Source organism: Rana temporaria, chromosome 7 (genome assembly GCF_905171775.1).
Source record: "Rana temporaria chromosome 7, aRanTem1.1, whole genome shotgun sequence".
Classification (NCBI taxonomy): Eukaryota; Metazoa; Chordata; class Amphibia; order Anura; family Ranidae; genus Rana; species Rana temporaria.
In genome coordinates, this window is record NC_053495.1 from 140,409,230 (window position 1) to 140,430,180 (window position 20,951).

The 20,951-nt window shown below is 40.8% G+C and overlaps 1 protein-coding gene across 3 annotated transcripts in view; it reads right to left on the reverse strand.

Moving 5' to 3' along the window:
• Nucleotides 1-332: 332 nt before the first annotated feature.
• Nucleotides 333-20,951, reverse strand: part of CDC7 (cell division cycle 7) — a 79,611-nt gene continuing 58,992 nt past the window's right edge. For all 3 annotated transcript variants that reach the window (XM_040360052.1, XM_040360054.1, XM_040360055.1), the window contains exons 8-11: nucleotides 15,989-16,164; nucleotides 14,261-14,343; nucleotides 7,101-7,250; nucleotides 333-835 (exon numbers count right to left, since the gene is read on the reverse strand). In XM_040360052.1, the coding sequence (XP_040215986.1) occupies nucleotides 450-835; nucleotides 7,101-7,250; nucleotides 14,261-14,343; nucleotides 15,989-16,164 (795 nt within the window). In that variant the 3' untranslated portion in view covers nucleotides 333-449. The remainder of the gene's footprint in view (nucleotides 836-7,100; nucleotides 7,251-14,260; nucleotides 14,344-15,988; nucleotides 16,165-20,951) is intronic.

Sequence of the window (20,951 nt, forward strand, 5' to 3'; positions counted from 1 at the left end):
TTCTCAGTTAAGCAGAAAAGGCCCATCACCTTCAGACACTAGCACAAAATGAAGGACTCACAGAGTAGTGCAGAGTTGCAAGAGGAGTACCCAGGGGGAGTGTTCTTTAAAGCTATGTCAGAGTCCAATCACCTGAAAGTACATGCCTATATAACGTAATGTGTATGAATACTGTTGCACCCTGTATATTAGGAAATATGCTCCCACTGTGCTCTGCATATTGTCAAGACAATACAGAGAAATCATATACAGAGAAATGCAACAATTAACACCATTTGCAAGAATTAAACTGTAGTTTGTAATTTACCGATTACAAAGTGGCAACAAGAGAGTTTAAAATTAGATTGCAAATAATTTATTATAGTATATATACCCATAAATATATGAAAAAAAAACAAACAGAAAAAAAAACCACATGTCTAGTGTCAAGTCTATTTCAATTACAACACTCATATGAGATCATTAAAGAGAGGGTGGAGCAACGCTTCTTCGGCTGTGATTCTTGTAGCTGGATTCATATCCAGCAATCTGTCCAATAGATGGTACGCCTCATCTGGTACTCTTTCCCAGCCATTTAGGTTACATTGATTAAATTCTGTGCCCTCAGTCAAGAGTGTGTGCTTTAAACCTTTATCTGTACCCTCGGCAGGATTGACATCAGTCTGCTCAACAAACCAGCCATCTTGATTTTCCATCATTTTTAGCTGCAGTGATGTTTGCTGTTTTTGAATTTCTGTTTCACTACCTGATGCAGGCACCATACACACTCTTAGTCCTTCACATAATGTTCTTAAATCTTTTGGAGGAAGCGATTTGCTACAAAGCACTGTTTTACCTAGGAGGAGAAAATAAACAAAGTATAAAAGAAGAAAAAAAAATCCTGCTACTCGATCATAAAACATCAATAATCCCATCTTTAACGCCTGTGATTTAAACTAAAAGCAGACATTTTTGTGGTGTTAGCAACCTTATAACAATGAAGTGCTAAACATTACTAGAGAAGAATTACAGAGACATAAAGTCCAACGCTGGGAAACTTTAAAAATTCTTCTTTGCAGTTGTGCTGCACTCACACTGCAAGGGATAATTGCTCATTTAGGTCTAGGGGACAACAAAGGAATTTACTTACCTGCAAATTCTATATCTTGAAGTACAGTAAATGACAACCTGAGTCTTCAGATTCTGATTGGACATCCCACCTGGGCACCTCACCTATAACCCAATTTCAGTCAGCAAGTCCTCAGTTTTGTAGAAACCAATGCAGTATAAACCAAGAATAGGAGGTGGCCCATGTCCTGTATTTTATAGTGGAACTATACTCCCCTGTTTACCAGGGCTATTATGCCTTGCAGCTGGTCACCAGTTGCTGACCTCTTCAGCCCAGTGACTTTCGGGTATCGATCGCTGGGCATTTCAACTGGCTGGCCCACGATGACGGCATTGTTGTGTTGTGCAGGAGATCAGTCAGCTCAGAATTACTGAAATTCCACACTGAACTGCACGTTGTCTAAGCTCAGTGTACAGTGCGGAAAGGCAGATAAGGGAACTTTAATGCAGAAGAGACTTTGTATGCCTCTTTTGCATTAGAAATCCTGTCTGTCCACAATTTTATTCTTCATTAAAGTTCCACTTTAAGATATACAAATTGTAAAACAAAATTCCTCTAATTGTACAGTACAGAACAACGGCTGAGTATTCATAGATCCTGGGATGTCCGCAAAGCAACAAATGAGAAGGAAAGTCAACAATTTGGCAAACAAAACGGTCAACAGGCCCAACACCAGGAGCGTTGACAGATGCAGCTTCAGTGCAGCTACCAAGTACCTTGCAGCCGAAAGCTGCATCTGCAGATGAAACAACGTCCGCCTTGTAGAACTTTGAAAAAGGTATGAACTGAGAACCAGGTGGCGATTTTACAAATCTGGGCTAAAAGGAGCTTTGTGACGGAAAGCACAGGAAACATCCACTGGGGCCTGCTGAAGTGGTCACATAGACGTGCAGGAGTTTTATTTCTTTCCTTTAGAGTGTAAGTTCTGACGATAGGCCGTCTTATCCATCTAGTATTGGTGGACTTTGAAGCAGGATGTCACGTGTGAGGTCAGGAGGGTGGAAAAAAATTGAGAGCTTGTCTTTCCGAAATAAGCTGTTGCTTTGGAGGTAGACTGATGGCTCCGACGATATCCAGGCAATGAAGAACAATTTATTTTGGGTGTTTTGGAGTGGGGCACAAAGATGAAAAGACTAGGTTTTCATTGAGGTGAAATATTAATGCCACCTTAGGAAGAAAATATAGTCTTGTGAGGTAAAGACCAATTTGTTTTTGTGAAGAATGAGGAATGGAATGGGAGAGCTGGCAGTATGGATAAAAGACAGACACGATAACCAAGGTGGCCAGTTTGCAGGAGAGTGCAGCCAAGATAATAAAGTTCAAAATGGTGGTTTCTGTAGGGTAGAGAGAACCAACGTAAGGTCCAAAATAAGAACAGGATGCAGCAAATGAGGCCAGAGCCCAGGATACATTTTCTTCAAAGGTTTTTTTTTTTTTTTTTTTTTTCTCTCATTATCTTCTGTCCTTTCAGAGTGCTTAAGGACCGAGCCTTTTTCTGAGATTTGTTGTTTACAAGTTAAAAACTGTCTTTTTGCTAGAAAATTATTTAGAACCCTCAAAACATTATACATTTTCTTTCTAACTCCATATAGAATAAAATGGCGGTCATTGCAATACTATGTCACAACATATTTGCGTAGCGATCTTACAAGCACACTTTTGGAAAAAATACACCATTTTGAATGAAAAAAATAAATAAAAAATAAAAAACAGTAAAGTTAGACCAATTTTTTTTATATTGTAAAAAACTAATGTTACTAGGGCCGAAACAACTAATCGATAACTAATCAATTACAATTTTCATAATCGATTAATCGGCCAGTAACATAATGGGGTTAAAAAAACTAAAATTAGCCCTTTATAGTACAAAAAAAAGCAAATCGCTACTGTAAATATTACTTTCACTATCCCACAGTAAAAAAAATTAACCCCTTACAGTAGCGATTATTTGCTCTTTTTGTACTTACTGTTTTTTTTAACCCCATTATGTTACTAAACATCTCAGGCCGGGGTTCACACCTGTTTTTTGGTGCTTTTTGCAGAAACACAGTACAGTTTCATTTACATGTTTTCCTATGGGACACGTTCACATCCATGATTTTTTTCAGCTGCTGCGTATTTGGAAAGGGCAAGGACTTTTTTACGCAAAACGGTGCTATTTCGTTTTTTTGGTTCAATATACTTCAATAGAGAAGCTGCAGAAAAGCATGTAATGTGTTTTTGCGGCAATTTGTGTTTTGTAATCTGCCAACAAATTGGCCCAAAATTTATATATTTTTTTAAGGCTATTATCCGATTAATCGAAACAATAAATTGGCCAACTAATCGATTATGAAAATAATCGTTAGTTGCAGCCCTAAATGTTACGCCAAGTAAATTCATACCCAACATGTCACGCTTCAAAATTGCACCCGCTCGTGGTATGGCGTCAAACATTTACCCTTAAAAATCTCCATAGGCGACATTTAAAAAAAACTCTACAGGTTGCATGTTTTGAGTAACAGAGGAGGTCTAGGGCTAGAATTATTGTGCTCGCTCTGCCGATCACGGTGATACATGTGTGGTTTGAACACAGTTTTCATATGCTGGTGCTGCTCACGTATGCGCTCACTTCTGCACGCAAGCTCGGCAGGACGGGCGCATTTAAAAAAAAAAAAAAAAAAATAGTTTTTATTAAATTTTATCTTTAAATTTTTTTACTTTTTTTAAAACAAAGAAAGAAGTGTCATTTTATTCATATTACAAGGAATGTAAACATCCCTTGTAATAGAAAAAGCATGACTTAAATATGAGATCTGGGGGTCAAAAAAGACATCAGATCACATATTTACACTAAAATGCAATAAAAAAAAATTGAAAAAAAAAAAATAGAAAAAGAAAAAGGGCCATTTAAGAGCTATGGGTGGAAGGGACATTTTGATGTTGCTCCTCCCTGCAATGGTATGGAGATGGGTGGGGGCCATCTTCCCCTCACTCATCTCCATACCCAGGCAGGGAATAGATGCAATCGCCTCCGCCGGCAGCTCCGTTAAAGGCACCCCTCTCCCACTGCCAATAAAAGTGATCTTGCAGCGAATCCGCCGCAGAGACCACTTTTATCTAAATAGGACCACTCACTGAAGAGAATATCTTGGTTATGGCAGCTAGCTGCTGCCATAACCAAGATATCCCTCTTCAAAGTGCCGACGTATATTGGCGTGAGCTGGTGGCCCGTAAGTGGTAAAGGTCCATATTCTTGGCAAGTCCGGATTGTGGGAAGGCCATAATAAGATTTAAATGCCTGTGTTCACTGCAGGTAAAGGCTGCTTTTCAGGTACAATAGATCTTTTTGGAAGCGTTTTTTTGCTTTCAGCAAGGTAGGAGTGAAAGAAATCAAGAAAAAAAATGGGCAACTCATGTGATTAGGTGTGCAATTGCCGTCATGCCTATAGTAATAGAAATAATTCAAAACCTCTAGGCAATTTTAAATAATGATTTAAAAGATAGATACAAGTTTTTTTTTTTTTTTTTTACATATAAATAATTGTTTAGAAAGATATAACATGTTGCATAATTTGTACAAAAATTGTAAAAGCATTGCATAATGTATTAGAGATTTGGTTGGAAGTGGCATTTCCCAACTACTTGCTGAACTACCACTGGTAGAAAACAGATGGTGATAAGTAGAGGGATATCCAATGTGTTTCGAATAGATGCATCATCAGGTATTTATACCACTACTGTAATATAAAATATTGATCGATTGAGCAATCTTTTGGGCTCATGTATACATATCGCTCATTGGATTACTTTTCTCTTCTAGTTTAAATATTCCCCCCTTTTTGGATCATATCCAGCAGTCCTGTATATGAAGGGCAACTTATTTGCCTCTCCTCTGATATAAGGAATGCCTATGCTAAATGTTACACAAATATGTATCTACAACGCAAGTGTTCATGCAACAAGATCGTAGTTGTTGAAAATATGTACTGTATGTGGAATTCATATGAATTCTAAAATTAGAACATTTTGTATTTCAGAAGTGGTATAAATCCCTGAAGATTCTGCATCTATTTGAAACACGTTGGCTATCCCTCTACTTATCACCATCTGTTTTCTACCGGTGGTAGGACAGCAAGTAGTTGGGAATTCTATAATCTAATACATTATGCAATGCTTTTAAACTTTTTGTACAAATTATGCAACATGTTAAATCTTTCTATACAATTCTTTATATGTTAAAATAAATATTTTTATATATAGAATAATCTTTTCAAATCATCATTTCAAATGGCCTTAAAAAATGTCCCAAACTAGAGGTTTTGAATTATTTCTATGGAGTGAAAGAAATCAACCATGCCATTAAAGTTAGTGGAATAAAAGCCTCTATTGAGGCCAGGGGTAATCTCTTATTAGGTCTGTGTACCAGGTTTTTCTGAGCCAGTTTGGTACACTGAGAATTACAGGTGTCTTTTCTAGCCCTATTTTGTGGAGAATTTGAGGTAGAGTTCACACTGGAATGAAGGCAAATATTCACCTTAACCGAGACCAGGCAATTATTAAATCAGCAGATGCAAGTGCTGGAGGATGCATGGACCTGGTCAAAAATAGGAGGTAGCATGTGGTTGAATCTGGGAGGCCAGGATATCCGCATCCAGGGCAGGTATTTTTTAAATGTCTTATCTGGAAGAGCCTTAAGCTAGACTGCCAAGTCAGGTTTTCCATAATAGGATCTGACCTTCCAGCCTTCTTTGCATTTGCAGGTTTTCGAAGCCCAAGTTCTGAGGGATAGGAGGTATTTTTTTCTGCAATTCCTACCCTTCTCACTGCCAGAAAGTTGACCTTCAGGTGGTGAACTAATGTACATACACGCCTCAAACCAGGCAAGAAGGGCTTCCCTAGTATAATCTGACACCATGTTGCAAGGTGCATTTTGCCTTTTCTGTAATCTAGTGTGATGGTCCTTGGCTTTAAATACCATCAGGGGGCAGATCTTGGCCTTGCCTGCTCTGTTTCAGCGACTTATTTTATCTCAATTCTGAGTTTAAAAAACACACTTTGTTCAAGATGTCACATAAATTGCCTTTCCTAGGAAGCACCCTCATCTTCGAGATCTAAATTTGGTCAGATTTGTGTTGCTGACGCATTTGAGCCTCTCCAAGAGATTCTCTTGTTGCTTCTTAATTGCAATGTTGTATTTTTGGTTGCGGTTACTTCATCTCATAAATTCCGAGTTGACTGCTATACTGCTGATACGTCACCAGGATTAAGGTGTTGAGATCCAAGCTCAATCAGGACATTGTGGCTTTGTAGTGGAGATTTTCTCTATTTGGCATGTCATACTTATTGCTCTGCTCTTTTCTTGCAGCCTCTTGCCTGTTATCACTGCTTGATCCAACACTGAGGCTTAGCCGAGCTTAAAGGAGTCAGGTGTCTATTCACCTGAAGGTGGCAGCATAACCCAAGTTGTGATAAATATGAAGTGCCCTTTGTCCTGTAATGTACTCCAAATAAAAAGATTTTACACGTAAACCAAATATCCAAATGTTCTTGCTAGTTTATGGGGTTGATTTACTAAAAGCAAATCCACTCTGCACTACAGGTACACTTTGAAGTGCAGTCGCTGTAGATCTGAGGGGAAGATTTGAAATAAGGGGAAGCTCTGCTCATTTTATCATCCAATCATGTGCAAGCTAAAATGCAGTTTTTTGTTTTCCTTGCATGTCCCCCAAAGATCTACAGCGACTGCACTTCCAAGTGCGCTTGTAGTGCAAAGTAGATTTGCCTTTAGTAAATATGACTAATTGTTTTATCTATTAGCATAGCCTTAATATTAATTCAAGTATATTCGTTAACGAAAGCTTTCGTTTTCCTCCAACAAGTCAGGCACATTTTGCATGGCTTTCAGGTAGAAAACAGAATATAGATTGTAATATATTACAAACTGATATGGCTAGAAATGAGGAGTATAATCTGCACATGTTCTAAAATTGGTTCTCCTCTGAATGCTTACCAAACTGTTTAGCAGCTCTAATGGTTTCTTGTGAACCACGGATTGTTATGATTTGTGCCAAAGCATTCATATCATCGCCAGCATTGAAGAAATGATATCTTCCACTAAGCAGGGATAGAAAGATGATGCCTGCAGACCACATGTCAATTGCTGAAATAAAAAGTACAATTAGAATTGCCATCCTGCTTTTAAATCTTACATCCTAAAGCCCAGCAAACAAAAGGAATATTTTAAAAAAAGAAGAAGAAAGAAGAACTACATAGTCGGGATCTGTGATAACTAGGGTTGCACCGATACCACTTTAAGACCGAGTACAAGTACCAATATTTTTTCAAGTACTTGCCAATTCTTTTTTTTTTATGTCATGTGTATCAGAAGTTTTTTTAATTTTTTTTACAATTTTATATTTTTCTGTGATTATTTTTTTACAGTAATTTTGTCTGTTTTATTTACAATTTAACTTTGAACCAATTAAAATTACTACATCTCCCCTCTGAGACAGACAACGGGACTGAAAATACAGATTTCCCAGTCCCCTTCCCTGCAGCCTCAGCTGCACTGAAAAATGAATGAACAGGAGAAAGATTGGTGCTTGTAACTTCCCCCACCGCCGCACCGATCACCCCTGAGGCTGTCTAAGTATTGGATCAAGCATCGGAGCAGTACAAGTACTTGTGCAAATGCTCGGTATCGGTGCAACCCCAGCGATAACCTTGGTATATTTACATTTAATATACAAAAACACTAACTTGGCAGGAAGGTGGGACACAGACAGATTGGTTGAACTAGATGGTGTCTTTTCAACCAGTCTAACTATGTAACAGGGCACGTTAAAGAAACACCAGCTACTCACTCCTATGTGTAGCTCCCACATACAGCAACAGTGTAGGCCCAGTATAAATATCTAAATCTAGGGAGACTAGCCCAGGGACTCCTCAGACTGTACAATATATTATGCACTCATTCAACATAAAAATGTTTTAAAATGGGTTTATAAAAAGATCTTCTCCATGGTTTAGTGTCTTAGAGATGATCATGGCAATTGAATCCATATACTTTGGCGCTGCCCAAAGCTTCCTAGGTATTGGGTTGCAGTTCTTGATACGATTAATTCAGTGCTCCAAACTGATGTTCATTTGGATCCAAAGCAATGCCTACTGGAAATATTGTATCATGAGCTACCAGTACAGGAGAGCACCAAAGAAGCCATTTCTAGAGCTTTATTTTGAGTTTGAAATCTTATTTTACAAAACTAGAAATCAGAGAATCTCCCAAAGCATCTGGAATAGATAACCCATATTGTGTATCAACCAAAATTTTGGGACAGCTAAACTTGAAAAACGATGGGACAACTGGCTGGATACTCCACGCTGTCTCCTATTAAAGTGGCTGTAAACCCTCATGGTTTTTCACCTTAAAAGCATCCTATGCATGAAGGTGAAAACTTCTGGCAGTCACCGCCCCCCCCCCCTGTTTAACTTAACTGGAATTTTCTTGGCAGTGACGCGCTCTGCCTCTCTCCCGGGTCTTGAATGGATCGATTGATAGCAGCGCAGCCATTGGCTCACGCTGCTGTCTATCAAATCCAATGACACGGGCGCCATGGGCAGGGCTGAGGCATACATTCAGCCAGGGGCGGACTGACTATTCGGGCACTGCCCGAGGGCCCCATCAGGGTTACCAGCGACAATATGTAAAAATATGTTTAAAAAAATAAATAAAAAATCCCAAGATTATAGCTGCCCCGCCTCTCCAGTACCTTTTCAGTGTGTGTATGTGCATTCTATTCTGTGAGTGTATACTGTGTGGCCCCATAAGCTCCTATTGCCCATGAGTTGTCAGTCCGCCCCTGCATTCAGCGTTTACGGACACCGAATGAATGACTCGGGAGTGCGCCTGCAAGGTAACCCCCCAGGAGAGCGAATCTCCTAGGGAGCCATCTGATGCGGGGAGGAGCCGCGAGAGCTGCCGACAGACCCCAGAAGTCGGTGTTCGGGGCCACTCTGTGTAAAACAAGATGAAGTCGAGGTAAGTATGACATGTTTTTTTACAATAATAATAATAATTAAAAAAAAGGATCCTTTAGTATCACTTTAGTGCATATGCATGAAGGTGAAAAACCTGTGCTGCAGCTCCCCCCAGACCCCACCCTCCCCCTTTTTCTTACCTGAGCCCGATCCAGCAATGTGCACGAGCGCAGCGGCTCCATCCGCTGTTTCATTCAGACAGATCGATAGCAGCGGGTGGTGGGCCAAAGCCTATTGTCTGTCATTGGATGCAGCAGCGGGACTTGGGATCACCACTTAAAGTTCATTAAAACAGCAACAAAACAGTCAGGAATGTTCTATATGCCTTAAAGCGGGGGTTCACCCTTAGAGGGCACTTTTCCCCCTTCGCTTCCTGCTCGTTATTACTAGGGGAATCGGCTATTTATTTTAAAATATGTGCAGTACTTACCCGTTTACGAGACGCATCCTCTCCGTCGCTTCCGGGTATGGGCTTCGGGAATGGGCGTTCCTTCTTGATTGACAGGTTTCCGAGAGGCTTCCGACGGTCGCATCCATCGCGTCACGATTTTCCGAAAGAAGCCGAACGTCGGTGCGCAGGCGCAGTATAGAGCCGCACCGACGTTCGGCTTCTTTCGGCTACGAGTGACGCGATGGATGCGACCGTCGGAAGCCTCTCGGAAGAATGTCAATCAAGAAGGAACGCCCGCTCCCGAAGACCCATACCCGGAAGCGACGGAAGAAGATGCAGCTCGAAAACGGGTAAGTACTGCACCTATTTTAATACAAATAGCCGATTCCCCTAGACCGAACGAGCAGGAATCTAGGGGAAGAAAAAAAAAAAAATTTAGAAATGGGTGAACTCCCGCTTTAAGGGGAACTACCTCCTCAACCAGATGCAGCAGACAAAACGGAAACGACACTGGGATTGGTAGTGGGGATATTTTTAAATGTTCGAACTGCCTCCCCCTAAATACTGTCAGACTACAGGGAAGTGCCAGAAAAAGAAAAAAAACGGAACACAAGCCAGCACTCCGCAGAGGGGATCGATACAATTTAGCCAACTTGGCAGCCGTAAAGTAAACTCTGTGAAGGAAATTAAAATGGATCAGTCCATTTAATGGGAAAAAAAATAAATTAAAAATAGCTCTTCGGCAAGTCATATTTAATCTTTAGTTCAACCAAAAGCAAATAGCTTGACCTGGAAGAATAAAACCTTTTCAGGATTTACATAAAAAAAAAAAAAAAGGAGGCATGTGGTTTGACAGTCAGTGGCGAGGTGACCTCAGGCTCAAGGATCACTGGGATGCCTTCGGACTCAAACCAGCGGCACAGGCGAGGGATGTTCTTATAAAGCCCAAGTTTAGTCAAAAGGTTTAAAAATCAGCACAAAAGGTTACTTACAGTCAATGAGAAGTGTCCCCTTTGCACCCAAGATTTTAGTTTAATTTTCCAGTAGAACTATAGGAAAAAAACATTTCTTCATTTTGGATAGAGCGAGGGAGGCCTTTTTTTTTACATCTGTGTCTCATATTAAGAGGTTCCACTTTACTTCTTGTCCCATAGCCAACCAGGAGGAAATCCCCACAAATTAGGGGAACCCTTGGGGACCCCTAGGTCACCAGAATTCGTGTCCCCATTGAAAAAAACACAGCTTGAAGGGCTTTCCTCCCAAACACCTGATTCTGACTAGTAAACAGATCTAGATGGGCATTCGTCAATCCATAATTTATATAAAAGGATCTCTTGAAGAAAGAGCCTGGATTTCATGGATTCTATGAGCAGATGCAATTGCCAACAGGACTGATTTGAGAGTAATCAGTCTTAAAACTTCCTTTCAACCCATTTCTGAAGCCTTTTTAAAAGGAAGGCATTTAGAAAATAGAGGTCCCAGTCCGGAACTCTCTCCATGGATTAGCCTGCATCTTGCTAGAGCCTTACAAAATCTGGAAAAAAATGAGTCGTTCTGAAGAGACTTTTGCAGATACACACTAGCGAAAGCGAGAGGAGCCCATACTAGCTCTTCCTCCACGCTTTGCTATAAATTGCCCTAGTAACCGGCTAATTACTGAGGGTTGAATGACTGTCAGATAAACCTCTGGCCCTCAAAATCTCTCAGAAGTTAAGCCACCAAATTTAGCATGGCAACTTGTGGATGGACCGCTTTGACGAGATATCAGGGGTCTGTAAAACGGACCCCTGACATCTTTTTGAGACAGGGAAAGGGACTGAGGATAGATTTCTAAGTCCCTTTTTCAGCAGCCTCAGCTGCAGTGAAAATAAATGGAATGGACTTAAAAATATTAAACCGTTAGTATCTGACCCAATTCTAAAATGTTCCCATCTTCAGCCTACCTATGTTGGAGATGTAACACCCAAATAGGTAACTTCTGAAATGCACTTTGGCGGCGCAAGCTTTGTCCAGCTTTTGGAAGTCAATTTCCTCCTTTATTGCGTCTTACAGGGGATCTAATGGCACTCACACCAGCAATGGCCTTACTAGGTTTAAATTTGGATCTATACCTGCTCAATTATAGCTAAATTTACAAAAGTTTGGCTTGCATTGATATTACATCCTAGAGCTTCAAGTTTCTTGAAAGACACCAAGAACTACAAAAACTTGCGTTTCCAGCAGATCAAGACAAAGCTATACAACTCATACGGCGACTTCGGAGGAAACTTCCATTGAAATCAATGGGTACAAGTTGCCTACAAGTCGGATTGAAGTAGTACAGGAACCTTTTCTGAAGTCTGAGCGACTTCAGTAGTCTACATTAAGACGGCTCCATTCAATTCCATTGATTTTCTCAACCGCGTGACTTGGGGAGACTTCAAGTCAGATCCCAGGTCGCCCCTGTGTGAACCGGCTCTTATAGTTTAGCAACATACCCTTGTTTACAGCGTGTTCCCCTTTGGGGTAAACAAGGATTATTTTATTATTAAAGAATACACTGTTGGCTGCATTTAGTCTAAAGCAAATCAAAAAAGAGACTGGTAATGTAGTTTTCTTACAGAAGTCATATCTGTTTTATTGCAACATTAATCAAACCAAAATGTTAATGTACCATTTTTGTTAAATATCAGAAAAATGCAATAAAAATCTTTGAATAAGGGGGGGGGGGGGGGGGGGGGGGGGGGGGCAGGGAAGAAAAAAAAAGCACTGGAATAGGATTTTAAAAGCTCTTCTCTCGACATACTTGCCGGTAAATGCTCCTGCAGTTGTGAGCCAATATACCTGGTGACAAGTTGTAGCCAATGCAGATCTTAAATTAGCCATTGAATGCATCACAAGCCCTTTTAAAAATAATATTCTCTTCTATCCATGGCATTGCTTAAGAGTCGGTTCACACTGGGGCGACACGACTTCCAGCACGACTTTCAGAGGCGACTCCGACACGACTTGAACATGAACCACAGGGCGATCTGGGGTGATTTACAACACAACTTGAAGTCGTCTCCAGGACAGGAGACTTTCCAGTGGCCAATCAAACAACAATCAGCTCTGGGAGAGGGAGGGGGAGGGAGAGGTTTGCCTGAGAAATGCATGTTATCTTCCTGGAAAGTTGCTTCAGTTAAGACAGTGATCAGACTTGGATCAGACTTGGAAGCGACTTCCATTGAAATCAATAGGTACAAATCGCCTACAAGTCGGATTGAAGTAGTACAGGAACCTTTTCTGAAGTCGGATCACCTTGAGTCGTGTGCATTAACACCGCTCCCATTCACTTCCATTGTTTTTCTCTACAGCGCGACTTGGGACGACTTGAGGCGACATGAAGTCGGATCGCAAGTCGCCCCAGTGTGAACCGGCTCTAAATGTTTGAAAACCCTTGACAGGGGTGTGTCTAACTTAGGGAACTTATTGCAAATAGTATCAGGGCTCTCATCGAAGGAAAAAAAAAAATCTTCTGGTTACGGATTTGATCTGACATAACCAAATGAACAGGAAAAACTTGCTTTCTTTTTCCCCAGTCCGATACATCATATCTTGTTGCTACAGGTGCATATTCTTCCTGGATCAATAGAGTGTCAAATTGCACCCAGTAGATCCTCCACCAGGCAAAATTTTAATTTTGGAGCTCTGCTGGTTTCAGTCTGCCGTTCTTCCCCATCAGAGGAATGGGGCCTGACCAAAAGTAGAGCCATGTTCTCTGGCACCCAAGGCCTCGGTAGCACCAGTTTGATGGGCCAGAAGTCGTCACATGTCCAGCGCGACTGGTGTGCTTGCATCAGCAATGAGCTTTCCGAAAGCCTTAAAAAAAGGTAGAAGAAGCTTCCTCCTTAAGGGAAGAAACTTTGCCAAGGGAGAAAACGTTTTAAATTTTGCAGATTAGAAATGCACCGACAGCACAAAAAGGTTTGTTATAGCTAGAAACAAGCTTGGTGGCACAATTAGAGCATTTCTTCTGAGAAAATTTGGCCTCCTTGCTCTGTAGAAAAAGTCCATAAACAAGGTATCAGGGAATTGGATTATATACCGCCACCAAAAAAATCCAGCTACTATGTTTAGGAGGATATCAAATGAAACTATTCAAAAGCATAACAAACCAAGAACTACTATATAAAACATACATGCACACACACACACACACACACACACACACACTAGATTTTTTTCTTATTCATCTCTGAGAGACTCTACTGATAAGATCAGTATGCTCAATTTGCTGGGTCTGTACACCTGCTGTGCCCAATATGAGGGGGATCCCACTCTCCCTGGTGCAATTTTTAGATTCTATAGTATGAAGAAAGCAACAGAAGCTGCTGAAACATGTGCGATATTAACTATAGCAGAGACACCTGGCTTTTTACTCATACAAGACTCACAAAAAAGCTTGGGTCTAGCCTAGCTCATAAGCTTAAAATTATATTACTTTTAGGTGGACCAACACGTAACCGTCATTTACCCCAACACAGGGAAGTCATTTGTTCATCATGCTCAAACCTACAAAGAATACGATTTTTAAAACTTGGTGATCAAACCAAAGGCTTCCCACTTTAATACTATAAATCAGGAAAGGCCCTCCCCCAATTACCTGAACAGATATAAGACTAAACAAAGATTTATTAAATGGAAAGTCTTCATATAAATGAAGCATGACAATGAAGTCGTGGTTCTTTTACCCAAGGAAAATAAGAAAACAGAATATTTACCAGTAGTTTGATTAGGACACTTTGTCAACACCTCTGGAGCACGAAACCCAGGAGTACCAGCTCTAGGAGCCACTTGCCTGGTTCTTTAAAAAAAAAAAAAAAAAAAAAAAAAAAGGAGTTAAGTGATTAAGTCTCGACACTAGCACATATTAAACACTTTAGCCTCAGAAGAATTTGCCCCCTTAATGACCAGAGCATTTTATGCGATATGGCACTGCATCGCTTTAACCGACAATTGCACGGTGGCATGACGTTGCACCCAAACAAAATTAACGTCTTCTATGTAGTCTACATATTTTTGTTTAAAAAAAAAAAAAAAAATCGCAAGTGTATTGTAACGGAATGACCCGGGACACCCAGAGACTTTGAGGATGGGGGATACTCCCGTGTCAGCGTCACTGATAACTCTTGGGTCTGAGTCCACCCCGTGCCTTTTGGGCATGGGGTGGCAAGTGAATCATAATTCATGTATTACATGAGATTTGACATCACTGATAGTTCGTATTGCAGGATTTTGAGATACTGCAGGATGTTGGCCCAACCAGTCAATAGTGACTCATTCTATGATTAGCCCTGACTAGTGACATGCTAATTGAGTCAGGCTCCTGGAAGACATTTAATTGTGTGATAACACTGTCTAAAACCTATTGATGCTCAGAGGTGTGAATAGGTGTCAAGCTGTATGCGGAGACGAAACGTCTGCCTAGGGAATTCAGTGTGTGAAGGTGTTTTGTTGTTATGCTATTAATTAAGGAATGTTTAGTAATTAGCCTTAGTGTGTGATTTGGGGGGGGGTGGAGATCTCATTGTTCCTTTAATGCCTTGTACTGTATAAAAAGCTGAGAAGAAACCATTAAAGTATCATTACATTTGGAACAAGCACAGAGCTGTGTCTCGTCTTGATTCTGGGCAAATGAAATAGGATCGGGTCCTGTCGGTTGGAGTGTCGATAAGCTGTCTTGGATGTGATGGAAGGTCGTAAACGGTGGTGACCGTTACATGTATATTGATTGGTTTGCACAAAAGTTAGAGCGTCTACAAAATAGGGAATAGATTTATGGCATTTTTATTATTAGTTTCTTTATTTTTTATTTATTAGTAATGGCGGAGATCTGCGATTTTTATTGGAACTGCGACATTGCGGCGAACAGATTGGACACGTTAGACAATATTTTGGGACCATTGACAATTATACAGCAATCAGAACTAAAAATAGCCACCGATTACTGTATAAATGGCATTGGCAGGGAAGAAGTTAAACACCTGGGGGCGATCAAGGGGTTAAGTGTGTTCCCTCAGCATGTTCTAACTGTAGGGGGGGGGGGGTGGGCTACCACTGACATGACAGATCACTGAACAGAAGATCCCTGTCATGTCACTACACTCCTTGTCACGACCACGGGCCACCGGCTGGCAGAGTGCGCGGGACACACAGGCCCGCTTCCCTAGCACGAGCCTGCGATGACCGAGGGACGTACGGGTACGCCCATTTGCCCAGCCGTGCCATTCTGATGACATATACCATCACGCAACAGTGGGCAAGTGGTTAAGATTGCACAGAAGCCAAGACAGTTTGTGAAATCTAAAAATTCAACTGACAAAAACACAACCCAGTAGATTTTTGCACATACATACTCTTGCTACCAATCCAAGCATATTCTAAGCTAAGCCAGCTGTGTAACAGAATATAGCTACTAATTTTGCTTGACAGTTATCAAAATACATTACCTTGCAAGGCAAATACTGCAGACTTGATCTCTTGCGTAACAGTAACAGGTCAGGCTCACTGGGCAAGTGCTGGCAGTCTTCCTGACCACCCCAGTACTTGTGTTTTTTGCAGGAACAGTCTTCCTAGCTGCCAATTTTTTGGCTGCAACATCTGATGTCTTGGGCTGCGTTATGCTCTGTAAAATTGCAGTTGTGGTGTATAACAAAAATAAAAAATAAATAAAACAAAACTTAATAAAATTATGCCTTGTATAAAAACGTTATTCTAGAAGAATTTGCATATAAACTATGAGAGGGAGAAAGACTTATTTAACAGACGAGACCCTATTGGTTTCTTCTCCCTGCCAACATTTTTGTACACCGATCTGCACATGCACAGGTCAGCATACATTAAGGCTGGATTCACACCTATACATTTTTTGTGCTTTTTTGTATTTTGCAGATTTGCACTACAGAACGTGACCCATAGGAAACCATGTTAGATAGACTGTAGTACAAATCAGCAAAATGCAAAAAGCACAAAAAATGCATAGGTGTGAATCCAGCCTTACAACACTGCTCTGTGCCATGATGCGACATCCATGACACATGTGCAGGAATGGCAGAAATACAGCTTGGGCAATAAAACGAAGAATCTAAAACTGGAAGTAAGACCGGGAAAAGGTGGAAGTGTCCCAGACAGCAAAGACAACATAGCATTGGAGGGCAATGCTTGGCAGGAAAGTCTGCTGCAATATGTTATTATGGCATAAAGCTCCAGGGCAATTTTTTAATGTGGAGGTTTAATTCCACTTTAAAAAAGTCTATACAGTAGATGATGAAAGTTTACAGGTGCCATCTAACATCCACCTTGATAACAAGTGTGCCTGTAATTTCGATATACATTTTTCCATCTATATTGTCTTGATTCTTTGCTCTAGCTAGTAGTTCGCAATGAGTAATGCTTGCTGCTAAAAAAAGAAACTTATTTTGGGGCGATAAGCCTTGCGCATTGCGGTTTGGCATAATCATGGCAAAACTGCACCACGTTTTAGGTCCTGTTGAAAATGAACAGCACCCAAACATATTTTTGCAACTGCAGTGTGATTTGAGATTGTTGGCAGAATTGCCAAAATGTGAACGGAGCCTTACTGAGGGGGGCTTAAAAAAAAAACAAAAAAAAAAAACAACACCACTACACACCCCAAACACCTTTAGGTTATGTATGTTATTGCTTGTGGCGATTCCCAAGGCTTACCTGTAGGTAAAATAAATATTTCCTAAACCTGTACAGTTTAGGAGATATTCACCTTGCATGCAGCCGCTGACGTCAGTGGCGCATGGTGACATCATCGCGGCTCCAGCCACCAACAGTGGCTGAGCCGCAAACCTGGAAGACACGCCTAGGGGAAAACGTCAGCTCTTTCGCCAGTGACCGGGATCCGATGCAGACGCCTCAATCGAAGGCAAGTGTCTTATAATGAGCTAGTATGCGGCGCATACTAGCGCAATATTCCTTTGCCTTACAAGTTTTATTTGTGTGGGTATACAACCGCTTTAACTACCCGTATTTATCGGCGTATAACACCCACCCTAATTTTAGGAGGGAAGTTTAAAGGGGAAAAAAAAAAAAACAACATACATTTTAAATAAAGAACTTTGAAGCAAAATTAGGATCACAGCTCATCAATGCACCCTGCTCAGTGCCCATCTGCAGCCATAAAATTGCCCAAAAATGCAGCCTGCTCAGTGCCAACCTGCAGCCTCACCTTTCCCATCATTGCAGCCTCGCCAGTGTTGGATTATCCCTGCTGTCTGAGGAAAAAGGAGCAGCAAGCGCCGCTGAATTACACAGAGCCGCAATCTCCTGTGCACCCGGCGCTCCATCACTCACAGCCACGCCTCCTGGCCCTGCTCATATTATAGACCGACCAGTGGCCCAATGCGGGGCCAGGAGGTGTGACGGAGTGTCGGGTACACAGGAGATTGCAGCTCTCCAATTCAGCGGCGCTCGCTCCTTTTCCCTTTAGAGACAGCAGGGATTGGCATATAACACGCACCTACGATTTCCACCCCAATTTTAAAAATGGTAAAAAAAGTGTGCGTTATACGCCGATAAACTTTTAAATGCTCTATCACTGCTCTCTCAATACCAAGAGAAATTCCGCAGTCTCTTGGTCAGTGAGGGAACACCAGCATAAAAACCATACTTTTATTATCATCTTTTGTTGGTAATAATTTACCAACAAGAGCATAGCTAGTCTGAAATGGCCCTAAGGATTTAATAAAAGCAAGCACGTCAATGTTTGCAAATTGAAGTTTAAAGAGGAACTGCAGGCGTCGAAAAAAAAAAAAATAATAATATTATATTATAACGCACCAATATATTATAATATTTTATAAAATCTCTATGTCTGCAGCTGCAAATATCGTAGCTGCCGAGTTAATAAAACTCATTCGCATAGGGATACTGTGCCGTCATCACCCAGGCCAGTTCTTCACCAGTCTTTGGGTGCCTGGCGTGTCCATCTTGACTGGAGTACAGGACATCTTCATATCCATAATGATAGGGATATGCTGCCACTTTCTGGTAATTGCACACTGGCACAAAGACAGGAATACCTGTCCGGGCATGACGCCTCTCAGCTAGTCACAGCTTCAGTTTTGTAGCAAGCCATGAAACAAAAGGAAGAGGGTGGGATCCTTGTGCCTTACGATGTACTCCAAAAAAAGTATTTTTACAACTAAATCAAAAAATATTTTTTTCCATTCATCGTGAATCCCAGAACAAAGATTACATTTTTATATCCATTACGATTTGTTCCAAAAAGGAGGCTGAAGGTCATGTCCACAATAACCCAAACATCCACCTGGCAAAACTTTGTAAAAGTAAGAACAGGGGACCAGGTAGCGGTCTTACAAACTTGCGCTATCAAAGTGATGTTGAATAGCCCATGAAGTAGACTGGTACCGCCTGATAGAGCCATCACCAGGAATGTCAAAACGTTGCCTTTAACCCTTTCGCTGCCAGGACATGTGCTCCATTTTGTACATCTGGATGGCCAGACCATTTTTGCAATTTTTCCTTTGTTTTATTATTTTTCACTTATACAGTGGAGAGAACAAGCATTTGATGCAGGTCTACAATTTTATCCACAATGTCCTTACACAGCTCTCTGGTCTTGGCCATTGTGGAGAGGTTGGAGTCCAAGTGTGTGTGGACAGGTGTCTTTTATACAGGTAACAAGTTCAAACAGGTGCAGTTAATACAGGTGTGGAGGAGTGGAGAACAGGAGGGCTTCTTAAAGAAAAAATAACAGGTCTGTGAGAGCTGGAATTCTTACTGGTTGGTAGGTGATTAAATACTTATGTCATGCAATTAAATGAAAATTACTTAAAAATCATACAATGTAATTTTCTGGATTTTTGTTTTAGATTCCGTGTCTCACAGTTGGAGTACCTATGATAAAAATTACAGACCTCTACATGCTTTGCAAGTAGGAAAACTTGCAAAATCGGCAGTGTATCAAATACTTGTTCTCCCCACTGTAGCTTTCAGAGTTTGTAAAATACCCCCCAAACTAGAGCTGCACGATTAATCGTTATCGTGATTTTTTTCCCTGTTGCGATCTTTGACAAAGTATTTCCCGATCTTTTGTATGCAGAGAATTCTCTCTGCTCTAAGCCATCAAAAGAAAGGAAGAAAAAATCTGGGCAGTCTGCCAAGCACCACAACATTCTTTATCAGTGGAACGTTAAAGAGGAAGTAAACCCTTGTAAAAAAAATCTGGGAGAAAAAAAAAAAAACTGCAAGAGAAAGGCATAATGAGCTAGTATGCATAGCATACAAGCTCATTATGAATTATTTACCCGAGATTGAAGCCCCCTCTCCCGGAGTGAGTGAGTTCCGGGTATCGCTGCACCCGCACATGCGAGCCGCTAGCGACAGCACGATCGCAGTCACCAACGGCACGCTAGGTGCGTCTGCGCAGTAGACATCGGTGCCCCCTTTTTGGAAAATATCTCCTTAACTGTGTAGGTTAAGGAGATATTTCTGGGACCTACAGGTAAGCCTTAATCTAGGTTTACCTGTAGGCTAAAGTAGTCTGTAAGGGTTTGCAACCACTTTAAGTCTAAACATTGTAACAATTTGTCTTTTACATTAAAAAGGAACAGACTTCTGTATGTAAATTAGGAAAGTTTAACAACTTAAACACTAAACCTTTTTGTGACATTTGTTGTTTTCAAGTTAAAAATCATGTTTTTCTTTGCTAGAAAATTACTTAGAACCCCCAAACATATATATTTTTAGTAGAGACCCAGAATAAAATGGTGGCTGTTGCAATATTTTATGCCACACTGCGTTTGCACAGCGGTCTTTCAAATGCAATTTTTTTGGGGAAAAAAAATTACTTTAACCACTTAAGCCCTGGACCATTTTGTTGTTAAAGGCCCGGGTCTCTTTTTGCGATTTGGCACTGCATCACTGCATCACTTTAACTGACAATTGCGCGGTCGTTCAACGTGGCTCCCCACAAATAGAGCTTTCTTTTGGTGTTATTTGATCAACTGTCGTTTTTTTTTTTTTTTTGCACTATAAACAAAAATAGAGCGACAATTTTGAAAAAAAAAAAAAAAAAAACACAAATTCAATATTTTTTACTTTTTGCTATAATAAAACATCCCCCAAAAAATATATATGAAAAAACTTTTCTTCCTCAGTTTAGGCCAATACATATTCTTGGTAAAAGATAAAAAATCAAATCGCAATAAGCGTTTGATTGGTTTGCACAAAAGTTATCGCGTCTACAAAATAGGGGATAGTTTTTTTACTAATAATGGTGGCGATCAGCGATTTTTATCATGACTGCGACATTATGGCAGACCCATCGGACAGCGAACAGTGCTTGTATGGGCTGTCTGATGTCTCTGCACTCACAGCACAGCGTTCTCACCACCCCGTGTGCCCCTATGTGGGGACACA